The sequence below is a fragment of the Diadema antillarum genome, unplaced genomic scaffold, assembly GCF_040938485.1.
Source record: "Diadema antillarum isolate AM-2024a unplaced genomic scaffold, OU_Dant_1.0 scf00000017, whole genome shotgun sequence".
NCBI lineage: Eukaryota > Metazoa > Echinodermata > Echinoidea > Diadematoida > Diadematidae > Diadema > Diadema antillarum.
Window position 1 is genome coordinate 1,753,156 of NW_027270906.1, and position 13,334 is coordinate 1,766,489.

Below are 13,334 nucleotides of genomic sequence, written 5' to 3' on the forward strand. Positions count from 1 at the left end.
CTAGAGAGTGTGTTTCATATAGAGTATAAAACATATTAAATTACCCTAATTGATATTCTTGTAGTCATCATATATGTATTTTAATCAGAATATAGTAATATCTTTTGATAGAAATCGATACTTTTTTTTATATTAATAGAGTTACAAAAATTAAGGCCTTGACCAAAGACCAATTTATAGCTTTATTTCCAGACGTTACGTATTTGCGTTTCCAAATCAAACTGATGGATTACTAGTAGTAAAACGATTTGTCTATCATACATATCTTAAGTTGCCATTAAATGTAAGTGGGATCACTCATAAAATAATTTTTTTTTAAATTTTATTTTCTATTATGAATTCTAATAAAACATAGGTAAATAATTCATACACTTGAGCTAAGCAGAGACCACATTCGACAGATGCATGCTACACGTACTTTGTCAGTCACGCACTAGCAGAGAGAGACAGATACGTAGAAAAGATAAATAACAGATGGTCATTACGGGATTTGACTGTAACGCAAGAACGTCAGAGCAGCGATACACTAGCACTACCCCCTTGACTTCTAGCGTGCTTCGACACTTATTCGTGTGGGCCTATTAAAATCGTGAATAAGAATTGCGACAGAGCCAACGGTTCCTGACCATCAAGCTAATAAACGGTATGTCTGCTCGACTCTTCATTATATAAAAGTTATCAATTTTCTACGCATTTATAGACTGAAAAACCTATCGCTATCTGATCTTTCCACCTCCCAGGTCTGAGTGAGCTGTGCTGTGTTCACTGTGTTACACACACTGCACAGGCACTGTTGTGCTTTGGTATCGGTAGGTAGTAGGCCCCTATTATACCTGGGGCCGCGTATTTTGATGTATAGGTGAGGGCTTGAAAAAAAAAAAAAAAAAGTAAAACATAGTTCTGGTTGGAATGCAGAATTGTCAAATTTCGCTCCAAAATATACATGAATGCCTAAGAAAGGAGTGGAATAACGCTATAATAACAAGGTATTCGTTGGGTAACGATGAAAATGTGAAATATTAACCAAAAAGGTTTGCCGGAGTCGCGATCTCATCACTAAAACTAAAAGTAAATTTTAAAGTACTAAAAAGATGCGTCAGAACGGGGTCAGCACCAGGCTACTACTACTAGTAATGTAACCGCTAGTATGAAACTCAGACTCCGGGACAACTTGGCCTCACTTTGTTATGAATATATACAGATGATTGGGGGGGGGGGGGGGGGGGGGGGAGTAGTATAGTTTAGACGTTGTCCCTCTGGATTGTACAGTGTTGTACTGTGTGGTATGGGAGCCTTTGCCTTCTGGCTAGTCGCATGTTATGGGCCGGAGTTGATACAAGATTACAATGCGTGCATCAAAAATCTCTGTGGCGCGCATACAAAATGAATGTGCGCCTATGAATAAGATATGGCGATCACGAACTGTGTGTAAATTGTCTGAAATAGGGCGGAGTTGTCCCTGAGACCGAGTTAACCTGGATCCTTCTGGAATGAAAGTCGGTAGGCCCTATACAGACTTTTATTTTTGATCGAAAAAATATTCCAAAATGACTCATCATCCCGGCAAATCGCGTCAACCAGGAACAATTGTAAGTTTCTAGGTAAATTTCTAGATTCTTTTGGTAGTTATTGCCAGCAAATATGAAATGGTGCAAGATGGGTTCTCAAACCCTTACCAGAACTATGTTTTCACTTTAATTAACAAAAATCGGACAATCGATGCAAAAGTTATGAGTTTTTAAAGTTTGGTGTTGGAATCGCTGGATGAAGAGACTATTAAAATAGGCTACAGGTTATGATGTCATGTGTGGACAACAAAATAAAGAAAATATAAAGGGAATTTCACAAAAATTCACTTTTCTAGCATCATGTTGTGAAAGAGCACTTGACGAATCGCTTTCAGAAAGCAGGGGGAGTAATAGCTACTCTTAAAGGGACTGTACAGTACTGGTTGAGACCTAAGTTCAGGTTTCTAACATTTTTAGGTGAGATAATAAGAAATCTCATACGAAATATGAAAGAGCATGCAATTCTATGAGGAATTCAACGTTTATTTGATAAAAATTGGTTTTGAAATGGCTAAGATATGGGCAAGTCCAAGATAAGGTCCCCTCAGAATGCAAAATTTCATCTTTGCTCAATATTGACATGTTTGGTATCATTTTGAAGCTTATGAGTTGAAGTTTTGATTTCCATGGAGGAAAAAATGATATTATGTAATTTTATGCAAATTTCAAGGGCTTCATTTGCATAAATGTGAAACACAGCGTTACGTATGGGACATTTATAAAAATTCATATTAATTCAAAGGAAAGCAAATGATATTTTATTAATATGTGGACATAAGAAGTTCATCAAATAGTTTAACTTGGTTTAAAAATTTAGGGATTATGCAAATGATTATGCAAATTAGCTCGTGTCCTATCATGAGATGTCCCATACGTAACAAATTGAGGTCATTTTTTTAGGTTTTTTCTGAAATTGCTGAGGATATTTTAATGCCCTTTTGGAAAGTTCTAATTTATGGTTTAGAGAAATTAAATACCATAGAAAAAAGAAAAAAAAGTAAAAGAGATATTTTTTATTAGGCATTGAAATAATGTTACGTATGGGACAAATGCGTTACGTATGGGACATCCTCATACATATTGCATGTGAATGCATGTAGCTAGCTGGGAAGGTCTCTCAGTACACAAATGGTCAATCATCCTGAAGAAAGCATCCCAACATTGTAGCTACTTTTGGAGTTTTAGACACTTGAAACAATGCATGTACTTGACTGAACAATTTTCAGAAAGGGGTAGGGGAAAATGGCAAAATACACAATGAAAAATCAGCATTAAAGGGATGGTATAGTTTTTGTAGAAATGGGGATTCAGTTTTCAACATTTAATGAGATGATTGGAAACCAATTATGTATGAATTACTAAAGAGCATACACAATCCTAAGACTAGAGGAATTCAAAGTTTATGTGACGGAGATCCAATTTGAAATGGTTGTGATATATAACAAAAAATGTATAAAGTAAAATGATTCCTTTTTATTGCAAGTGATACACAAATTGTCCTTATTCAGTTTCAATAGTAGCCACGACAAAATTCATGGGTATACATACTGAGGTGTGACTCGAATCAATGACCTGACTGCTAGACAGACATCATCTACTCGATCACTGGGGTTCCACGCAGCAAGTATTGCTTATTTATTGAAATTCATATTTCTTGTGTCAAGTCATTTTTTATTGAAACTAAATGGCAAACTGCCCTTCATCAATGGAAGTAAACACTTTAAACTATTCAATTTTTCAGTAGTAACTATCCTGATAAAAATAGGGCATACATACTCAGGTTGGTCATGAAAAATATAGAATATGATTAAATATGATTATGATGGTAAATATGTGGGGAATATTTTTCCCTTGTCAATCTGAAACAGTATTTGAGTAATTTCAACTGATTCTACCTCAATGATTATGCAAAAATTTGTTTATGGGTATTTTGCAAAATTATTTTGCAAAATACCCATATAAACTTAGTTCTCCACACACTAAACGAAAGGGGGACAAAGGGCATGCATACTTGGGTTGGTCATAAAAATATAGAAATATGATTGACTATGATTATGATGGTGAATATTCAGGGAATAATGTTTCCTTGACAATCTGGATCAGTATTTGAGTAGTTTCAACTGATTTTACTACAATAATTATGCAAAATACCCATAAACATGGTTCTTCACACACTAAATGAATGGGGGACAAACTGTCCCATACGTAACTGTCCCATACGTAACACGTCATGTCTGTCTTTAATTAGAACCTGTAATTAGATCTTTTTGCCTAATGACATGAAGCTTACCTGTGATAATCTTGAGTGTTGTGACTTTCATCACAGTGAGTTACAAGTTTTAGAATGAAATACTTTCAGAGAGTTTTGAGGTTGAAAAAAATGTTCAAAAAAACAAAAGTTTTCTGGTCCCATACGTAACGGCACATATTTTCTCTTCTAGCATATAATTGTCAAGGTCATTTTTCTCAATTTTTTACATGTTTATACTTCTCCTAGATATCAATCACCATGAAGAAGTTCAATATGATCAAAGGCCATTAACACTATTTTTCAGGTCATAAAAGTCTCTGAATGTCCCATACGTAACGCGCGCATTATCTTGGACTTGCCCATATCCAAAAAGAGCGATTCTAATAAAGTGTGGGACCCACACTGGAACGATCGCTTTGTTTTACTTTGTTTTTGGATGTTTCAGCAATTCCAAACCCGATTTTCATCAAATAAACTTTGAAATGCTCTTAAAATGGTATGCTCTGTGCTATATCATAAGTGTTTTCTGGTATCTTGCAAAACTTTAAAAGCCCAAATTCTCATCTCAACCAAAACTGTACTATCCCTTTAACAAATGTCAGTGTCAAGTTGATGGAATATGTAATTTTCATGAAAAGTGGATTTTTGTGGAATTCTTATATTTTCTTAATATTGTTGTCCACACACGACATCATAACCTGTAGTAGTCTCCTCATCCAGCGGTTCCAACACCAAAATTTTAAAAATTCATAACTTTTGCATCGATTGTCTGATTTTTCTCAAACTTTCACTGATGTGTTCTACTAATGTTGCTGCTTTTACTCAATCCACATTTCTGTTTGTGATTTGGTTTCCTTTAATTGCACAGTGCAATGAAAAGATTGCTATGGCATTATGGCCTATAGTGTTATGCTCAAGGCAAGGTATTGATTATAATATACGGTGCGTACAATGTAGATCTGCTTGTGATGTAGATGTCTTTATGGCAGACTAGTATGAGCAATTTACTGTATAGTGGTGCAACTGTGGCTATAGGTTTAGGATGTAGGCAGTAGTCATCACAGTCCGGCAATCTTGTCATCAGCATGTGACCATAGAGATGGAGTGTGACTGTGAGCAGAAAGTCATGTGACCCCCCAAAACAAGCAACATGTGACCATGAAGATGGAGTGTGAGCAGAAAGTCATGTGACCCCCCCCCCAAAAAAAAAAAAAACAACAACAACAACAACAACAAACAAACAAGCAACTGACAATTTTTTTTTATTATCATTATTTTTTTTATAGTAGTAGTGGGCACTTTTTTTTCAAAATAAGATGGACATAGCTAAATCATTTATTCATATACATATATATGTTTATATTTATTTATTTATTTATTTATTTATTTATTTATTTATTTCAATTTATATTTCTGGTGATGCATTAGTTTTCTTTTTTTCACAGTTGTCTAGTAACTTTAACCAAAATGCAATTTCTCTTGTGTGAGAATGGCCCTAAAACTGAAACAGAAGTGGGTTTCTGAAGCTCAAAACCAAAGTAAGAATGAGATTTGCTTGGTTGATCTATTTGCCTATAGATAAAATAGGATGTTCAGTTGTATCTGTTACAACTTTAAGATTAACAGTGATATCTATTGGCAGTAATTAAAGGTATTTGTAGATATTGCATTCTCTGAGCTCTCTCGTGAAGTGTCTGAAATTGTTTTCATGTATCTACTGTCCAGACTGATTGCAAAGAAGTCCTGAGACCCATGATGGACGGCAGTAATCCACAGCAACCACCTCCCCCTTATCCTGGGGATGCTGACAAAGGTTAGTCGATCTTCAGCCACAACCAAGTATAGTAATATGTCCCCCAAAAATTACAATGTTACCCTCCGTAACGATAACTTTAAAAATAGTAAATCAATCCATATACAATTTCAGGGTATGAAACTGTAACTCATTACCCACATCTTACAGAAAACCTTATTCGATTTGCTTCAGTGGTTAAAGAGAAATGAGGAATTTTGTCAGAGCATGTCAGGAATATCTTTCCTCCAAGTTCTGTCTATTGTGTTTACACATTAATATGCAGTTCCAAGAGCATCCAAGTGCTAAACTTGGAAGAATCAGACTCATGACATGCTTTACAACTATCCACATTTCTCTGTGACCACTTAACCAAATTGAATGGGGTTTTCTGCAAAATAGAGCTAAGATGTTATATTTTAAGACCCTGAAGTAGCATTTAGACGGTTTAATCATATTGGGTGTTATCAATGCCAAAATCCTATTGTAATTTTTGGGGGGACATACAAAAAATAGTATCACCAAGCAGGAAGACAATGTGACCTCTTGCCAGTCGGGTTGAATTTACAGTACATTGTATCTTACAAGTGGTTTGAATGTCTGTGTGCATGTTGATGGCACTAGAGATTGCCTTTGATCAGTCCAATTACCTAAATTGCCATAACATGATTTGGAATGAGTTGTCATAGTAGAAATTTATCCTTTGATATGTTTTTTGGTCATAATGTTTTAATGGAGATAGCAGAATACCAAGTTCCTGTACGATCACATCTGATTATTCACCCGTTGAGAATGGTTTGATTTTGCTACAATACGCATTTCCCATAGACACCTGCCTGAGTATACTCTGGACTCTTCCTCAACGGGTTAAAAGTGTTATACATCAATTTTTGCAGTCTGAAACAGTATAAGTATTTTTTTTTTTATTGTTGCTTGACAAATTTATCACTTTCATGGATATCCACTGTTTCTGCAGATATACCTGTTGGGTGTGACAATAAAAAGAAAAACATCAGCATCAAGTCCAAGATTTCTCAACAAAATTGAGTGTGGGATTTTTTTTTTTTTCAATAGGATACCAGTGACTTTAATTACAGAAGTGGAGATGATTAAATGTGGATCTCCTGAACTGTGGGCCAGTATTTCTTCTTTAATTGTTTGTAGTTTATTGAATACATACTTTCGACAAGTGTTATCCATTAGTACCTTGGCATCTATTTTCTTGATGTTCAATATGTGTGTATCATGGTGTGCAGAGGTATTTCCATTTAAGTCTGATAGAGCACATAATTCGCAACCATGCACACTTTCAAGATATGTTATGTATTTTGTTTGTTTGTTTGTTTGTTTGTTTTTTGTCTTCTGGAAACATTAAACAGCATACCCACCTGGAGGGGTTCCTTACCCTGGCCAGGGTGCACCCTATCCGCCACAGGGCCAGGCCCCAGCCCCCTACCCAGTTGCCCAACCAGCTGGTTACCCCCCTCAGGGTACTGCAGCCTATGCCCAGCAGCCCGCCAGCTATCAGCAGGTGAGTGATATAACTTACAATTGGTATCCAGCTACTGCATGCAGTTGCAGTGTGGTTCATGTTTACTGAAAAATGTGTATATTCCAGTGTGAATTTATAAGAGAATATAGAGATATTTTTTTTCAAGGTGTCGTGTGATTTAATATAGTCATCTTAAAATTTGACCAGCTTGACAGATAAATGCTTTTATCGTCATCAGAATGGTCCTCATGTGTCTTACACATGGCAGTTCAGAGTTGTACAGAGAACTTACTAGACCTATGCAAAATTGTGGCTTTGGGCAAACTGGTCTTCTAGAAAAGGAAGTGTAACATCCTTTTGGTTCATATCCTAAAACGTCACTTCCTTCAGTCCTAATACTTTTCAATTAGATGCATATATGTAGGTTTTTTGTTTGTTAGGTTGTTTATTTTTTTGTTTTTGTTTTTGTTTTATGAAATGGAATGTTGAAGAGATGTTGAGATTGTAGTTTGCAGGGTTTGTGTACTGTCGGTAAGATCTTGTTCTTGCAAACATGAAATGGGAATGGTGGTTTTGAAAAATTTGTGCTTAGGTATTTCACTCAGCACCCACGTGAAGTGTTACTAGAATATCCACTTTTCAGTTTAAATTTCTTGCTTCAATAGTGTGATAGTCCTTCAAGGGATGTCATCATCATTTGAGCACAGTGACTACTTTGGGGTACTTCTTAAAGGTCTTTCGATGATCACATGATTAGGGTATTTGAACCAGCAGACATAACATTCTTCATACTCATCTTTAGTCTTTAAAAAAAAAAATCGTTGATTTATTGCCCTAGCTTATACCTGTTCTTTTTTTTTTTTTCTTTTTTGATAAGGAGAATTGTTCTGTGAAATGTTGTCCTGAAATATCTCGCAGAATAATTTGCCCATATGCATGCATCATAACCTTAATGCAACAGTACAATACTAGCCACTATCAGTAGTCCTCTAAGCAGTATGGTAACTTAGAGGAAAAGTTATTAAAGTGATGTCATTTCCATGATTGTATAGATTTGCTAAAAATTTGTATATGTAATATACATTTCTTCTTTTTTTCAGAGAAAAGTCTGTAATCCATCATTTATTTATTTTATTATTATTTTTTTTATTTATTTATTTATTTATTATTTTTTTTTTTTTGCATTGAGGCCATTCCATCCAAGTGCACTAGGTCATAATAAGGATTATTGATAATGTATGTTAGACATCTTAGCAATGAAATTATTACATTTTGTTACCTCACTTTAATAAGCGAACAATTTACTAAGGGCCAACCGTATGTGACACGCTGATGAAGTCAGTGGGATTTTGCAAGTAAAATAGCGGGCGATAACTTGGAGTACCTGGCAAATTTGTATCACAAAATTACTCCTGTGGAAACGACTTTTTAATAGATCGCACCAGCTTTGCGAGCAATTTGCCATTGGTTTTGTGCATGAAATGGATGGCGGAGAAGTGCAATGGCTGCACATATGAAGGGAAGTGAACAAGTTAAGTTTTGTATTTTGTTCCGCTGGACTTTTGCTTGAACTTCAATAATCAATTAGTCTTATTTGTTTTTCACCCTGTAAAATGCAATTTAAGATGTAATTACATTAATTGCCAGTATTTTCAAGTTGGCTCTAAATGTGTGAATTTGTTGGTAGTGATGATATGGACTGGCTAGTTTTAGGGGATACAACATCGACTGCCCTCGCAGGAACTGTATTGCCTGAGTCAAAAGACGAAGGCAATACAATCTTACTCCAGGCAGCAAATGGTGAATCCTTTGAAGAACAGTCCATATTATATCATTATCTCATGATGCCAACATGATAATAGTCAGGCAGTATATCGCAATAATCATGCAGCAAATGGTGAATCCTCTGAAGAACAGTCCATATTAATATCATTATCTCGTGATGCCAACATGATAACAGTCAGGCAGTATATCGCAATAATCATTGACAATATAACAATTAAAAGGAATTAATGTTATTAATGAATTTGTGCTCACATTTTCTGGGAATGTGGACTTCAAAATGTTTTTGAAAAATATAATCTTGAAGTAGACATTTTGCTCTCTGTTATTTATATAGCTGATACTTAAAATGTTTCCATCTTCCCTTGCTCCTGCTTGCAGCCACCCCACATTAATTCATGATAGATCCTTTGTAGTTTTGAATGATTTTTATGTATACACTTCAGTTTTTTGCTCTTTTGCAAGTTCCTCCTTTGATTTTGATCTCCCCCCCCCCCCCCATTCATTTTAAGTTGCTAGCAACCATGAAAACACAAATAGTCTCTGCCCATACTAATGCATTTATCAAAAGAGATAGGGTGCACACAATTTGTATGGTGGAAGGATTGAGAGACTACAATCATAGGTAGCAACAGCTTTGAAACCAGACTAGGCAGCCATTGGGTGGTGTTCGATATCGTGCAACAACAATGTACAATGTAGGTCTCCTACATCTGTGAATAGTATGCACCCTGCTGGCCTCCAAGCACTTTGTCATTAGGAATCAATGAGCAAACACACACAAAAAAACAACAACCATAAACCAAAAACCAGTATGATAGGTGTTTTGGATTCGAGTGAAACAGCTTGACTTTGATAAGTGAAACACACTGAATCTATAAAATGTATCTATTAAAGCAGATTTTGTCCAACCCCCCCCCCCCCAAAAAAAAAAGTAGACCATTGGTTTATAGTTGTTGTTTAGGGGGGATGTAAAGGGGTATTGAAAATTTTCATGGTGAATGGTTTATTGTTATAACAAAATCCTCTGGACCGGCAGTTTCCTTTTGTCACAATATCAGAATTTAGTTATAACGAATCAAATGAACAATTAAAAGAAAAAAAATAGAGCGGATAATGTTATACATAGCCTGGATTTTTACTTTCTTGAAACAGGAATTTTGTTATAACGGGATTGCAAGTGCTGTTGTTGCCCTGACCTAATTTTCAATGGGGAATTACACTACAGGTATGAGACCAATATGGACGGGATGGAAACTTGTGGATGATGAAAGCATTGTGTAAAAGGGGAAGGAGATTTGATATCACCTCACATCATTTGCCGGTAGTAGTGTTTGATGTCACGGAAATTATATAAAACCAAGGCATTAGTTTTACGTCTGAGGGGAGAGGGAATGTCAACATGCAAGAAATTTAATACTAGTTGATTCATTGGAAGTAGATGTCATTGGAATAACTAATACACACCTAGTACAGTTCATATTCAAAACATATGATTTTTACATAAATTTCTGGAAGTGATATATAAAATCTTTGCATTCTGGACATCTTACCATATTCTTCACTTGCAGAAAAGAAGGTAGCCATGTGAAAAATCTGTGACCATTTTCAAATGGACTGATAAAATGTTTACGACTGTTGACATACGAGCAAGAATAATCATCGTGACGATGAGTCCCAACCATGTGACTGCAGTTCTTCTTTATCTCAGTCACATTTATACGTATCTCACTTGTTTTTTTCTCTCGTCAAAACTAGTAATCAGAGATATGTTTGTGTAAATTCTATCAAACTGAAAATCTATTCTATTAGTGGCCATTTGTTCTAATTTGATGTGCAGCATCATACTGTAGATCTGCGAGTATCATCATAGTGTCATAAGTCTTGGATGTTGTCACAGGTACAATGTACGTAAAATCATTGACATTGCTCCCAATATGAATTTGCTTCAAAGTCTCTTTTTAAATAGGGTTTTTATAGCATGACAACATGGGACATCCTGTTTTGCCGTTATTTTGAATCAATCATGCTCATGATGATGAATGTCCATTTATTTGCTGTCACCCACAAAGTTTTTTTTTTCCCCCCTCTCGATCATGTTTTTGGTACTTGTGTGTTTGTGTGTGTTTTTAGTGCATGCACACTTTAATTTGCTGCTTCCATCATCAAGAGGAATTTTGTTTCATGTTTAGCTTGCCCATGTTTACCATGATTTAGAATCACATGAAATTTCTACTGATACATCTTTGTTTTTTTGCTTCAAATTGCTTCAATGTCTGAAAAAAAAAATGGGCTGATAGCCCTATCCAATGCAGGTAAGATTTTGTCACGTGGTTTGATGCTCTGTACACATCACACACATTTTAATGAGCATATTAACTCCAACATCATAGGTGGTTTTACTAGCAGTGCACTGTTAAAATGCACTCAGCAGCTCCTACATTAATTACATTTATCATTATGATTTTCTTGTAACTCATGTACTGTACGAGCTGAAATTTTCGCGAATTGCTACATGGAGGACATTATCGCGTGTTGTTAATTTCGCGGTTGCGAGGGTCTAACTGAACTTTGCTATATGCGCGTTGTTCTTTTCGCGGTTCAAAGGCGATTCGCGAAATTCGCGAAAATAAAACCATCGGGAAAATTTCAGCTCGTACAGTATCTGACAGGTTCTGTACCAAATGCTATAACAGTAATGCACATTATATGCAAAGGGGATATACATACATTTCATGTACTGGTACATGTACAGCATGTATCGATATTCCGGTAGCAATTTACAATGCATTTTTTCTTACAAATGTAAGTTTCACTGAAGTACCCATGTGAGAGACTTCTTTGTAGTACAGTTGTATATGATAGCAAATATCAGTCAGCTCGCTAAATTTGCAAGAAGCATTAGAAGCACTGTGATGTACATTATAGTGCCTCAGTGTATAGTAGACCTGCTTGCAGTGTGATGCAAACTCCTGGTACAAGTTCTTGTAATCCCTATTATCTTTAACAGTGGTGGCATGGATCCTACTTCCTACTCATGTCACATGTTAAGAGCAGGATCGAGGAGCTAATAACAGCAGGGCATATTTTTTACTACATATACCTGGTAAACACATCCTGTTCGTAGCCAGATGGATGATACGTATGGTAGCAGCAGTGCAGATGATGTAAAGTGCAGTTTGGATACTCTGCTATAAAGTTTAGGTGATTGAGCAATAAAAAGTTCTGGGTAGAAGAATATCTTAATGTTTTGACAGATGTGTTTGTTTCCACTTTCAAGAAAGTATGATGTATTAAATTGACTCTTTTATATTGCTATTATGTCACATGTCTGCATATCTGGTTTAAAAGTGTATCTTTTATTTATTTATTTTTATCTAAATTATTATTTTTTTATGGAGAAGGATTTTTATGTTATGGAAGGAGACTGTGACATGCTGTGTTATAGTGTTTGAGTGCTATATATTCTTATTATTTTTTTCTCATTGTGGTCTTAACATAACATCTTTGTTATGCCCTTAATACTTTCATCCTACCTGTACATTATGATCATGTTGACATTTGTTTTACTTTTGCATATAATTTTGATATGAATTGTACTTTTTGTTGTGTTTGTTTGTGTGTGTGTGTGCCAGATTAATACATAAAAATGTAGTTTACACAGTCAGTGTTTTAAAAATGTAGATCTTGATTTTTTTTTAGATATTGAGCATGTTCAATAGTACCTGCCATAATGGACTGTGGTGCTTGTGTCAACATGTGCTAGATGGCTGAGAATCTTGAAAGAGTATTTGGGGGGGGGGGGGGGAGGGGAGGGGTCATTGTTCATCGTATTGCATGTACACTTTGTTTCCTTGAGATTTATGTTGTTATACATTTATTATTTTATATGTCTCTAGTCCCATGCAAATTTAGACTGAATGCTACAGTAGTGTGGTGTTAAATCCAACCTGACGTGGCTGATGGCATAGAGTACCTTGCAATGTTTTTACACGTTCCTGCATGCAGCATCAAATTTGTTTTAGTTGGAACCCAACCTTAGGCGTACATGTACAACATGTATATGACCTTGAAATAATATCTTTGTGGTAGCACAACCCACTAATATGCATCAGTACAAGTTAGATCTTGTGAGCATGCAGAAAATACTGTTACCATGTTTGCACAGCATGCTAGAAAACGTTCAACAGTATTATAATATTTACTCATACCATACTGTTATTTTCATATCTTGTAATGAGTATCGTAATTGTCATCAGTATCCTGACATCACAGTTACTTATCTATCAATTAATACTTTTGATAGCCAATTATTATTCTCTACTACTACTACTACTACTACTACTACTACAATGTACTACAAAGTACACTTGTACTACTACTGCTACTACTACTAGTACTACTACTACTACTAAGTACTACTGCTGCTACTACTCCTACTACTAAGTA

At 35.5% G+C, this 13,334-nt stretch overlaps 1 protein-coding gene across 1 annotated transcript in view; it reads left to right on the forward strand.

The window, feature by feature from the left end:
* The first annotated feature begins 419 nt into the window (after positions 1–419).
* The window catches only part of LOC139727179 (lipopolysaccharide-induced tumor necrosis factor-alpha factor homolog), a 36,862-nt gene continuing 23,947 nt past the window's right edge, over positions 420–13,334 (forward strand). Inside the window, exons 1-3 of the mRNA XM_071638143.1 lie at positions 420–643; positions 5,545–5,632; positions 6,991–7,142. Coding sequence (XP_071494244.1) covers positions 5,572–5,632; positions 6,991–7,142 — 213 coding nt within the window. The 5' untranslated portion in view covers positions 420–643; positions 5,545–5,571. The remainder of the gene's footprint in view (positions 644–5,544; positions 5,633–6,990; positions 7,143–13,334) is intronic.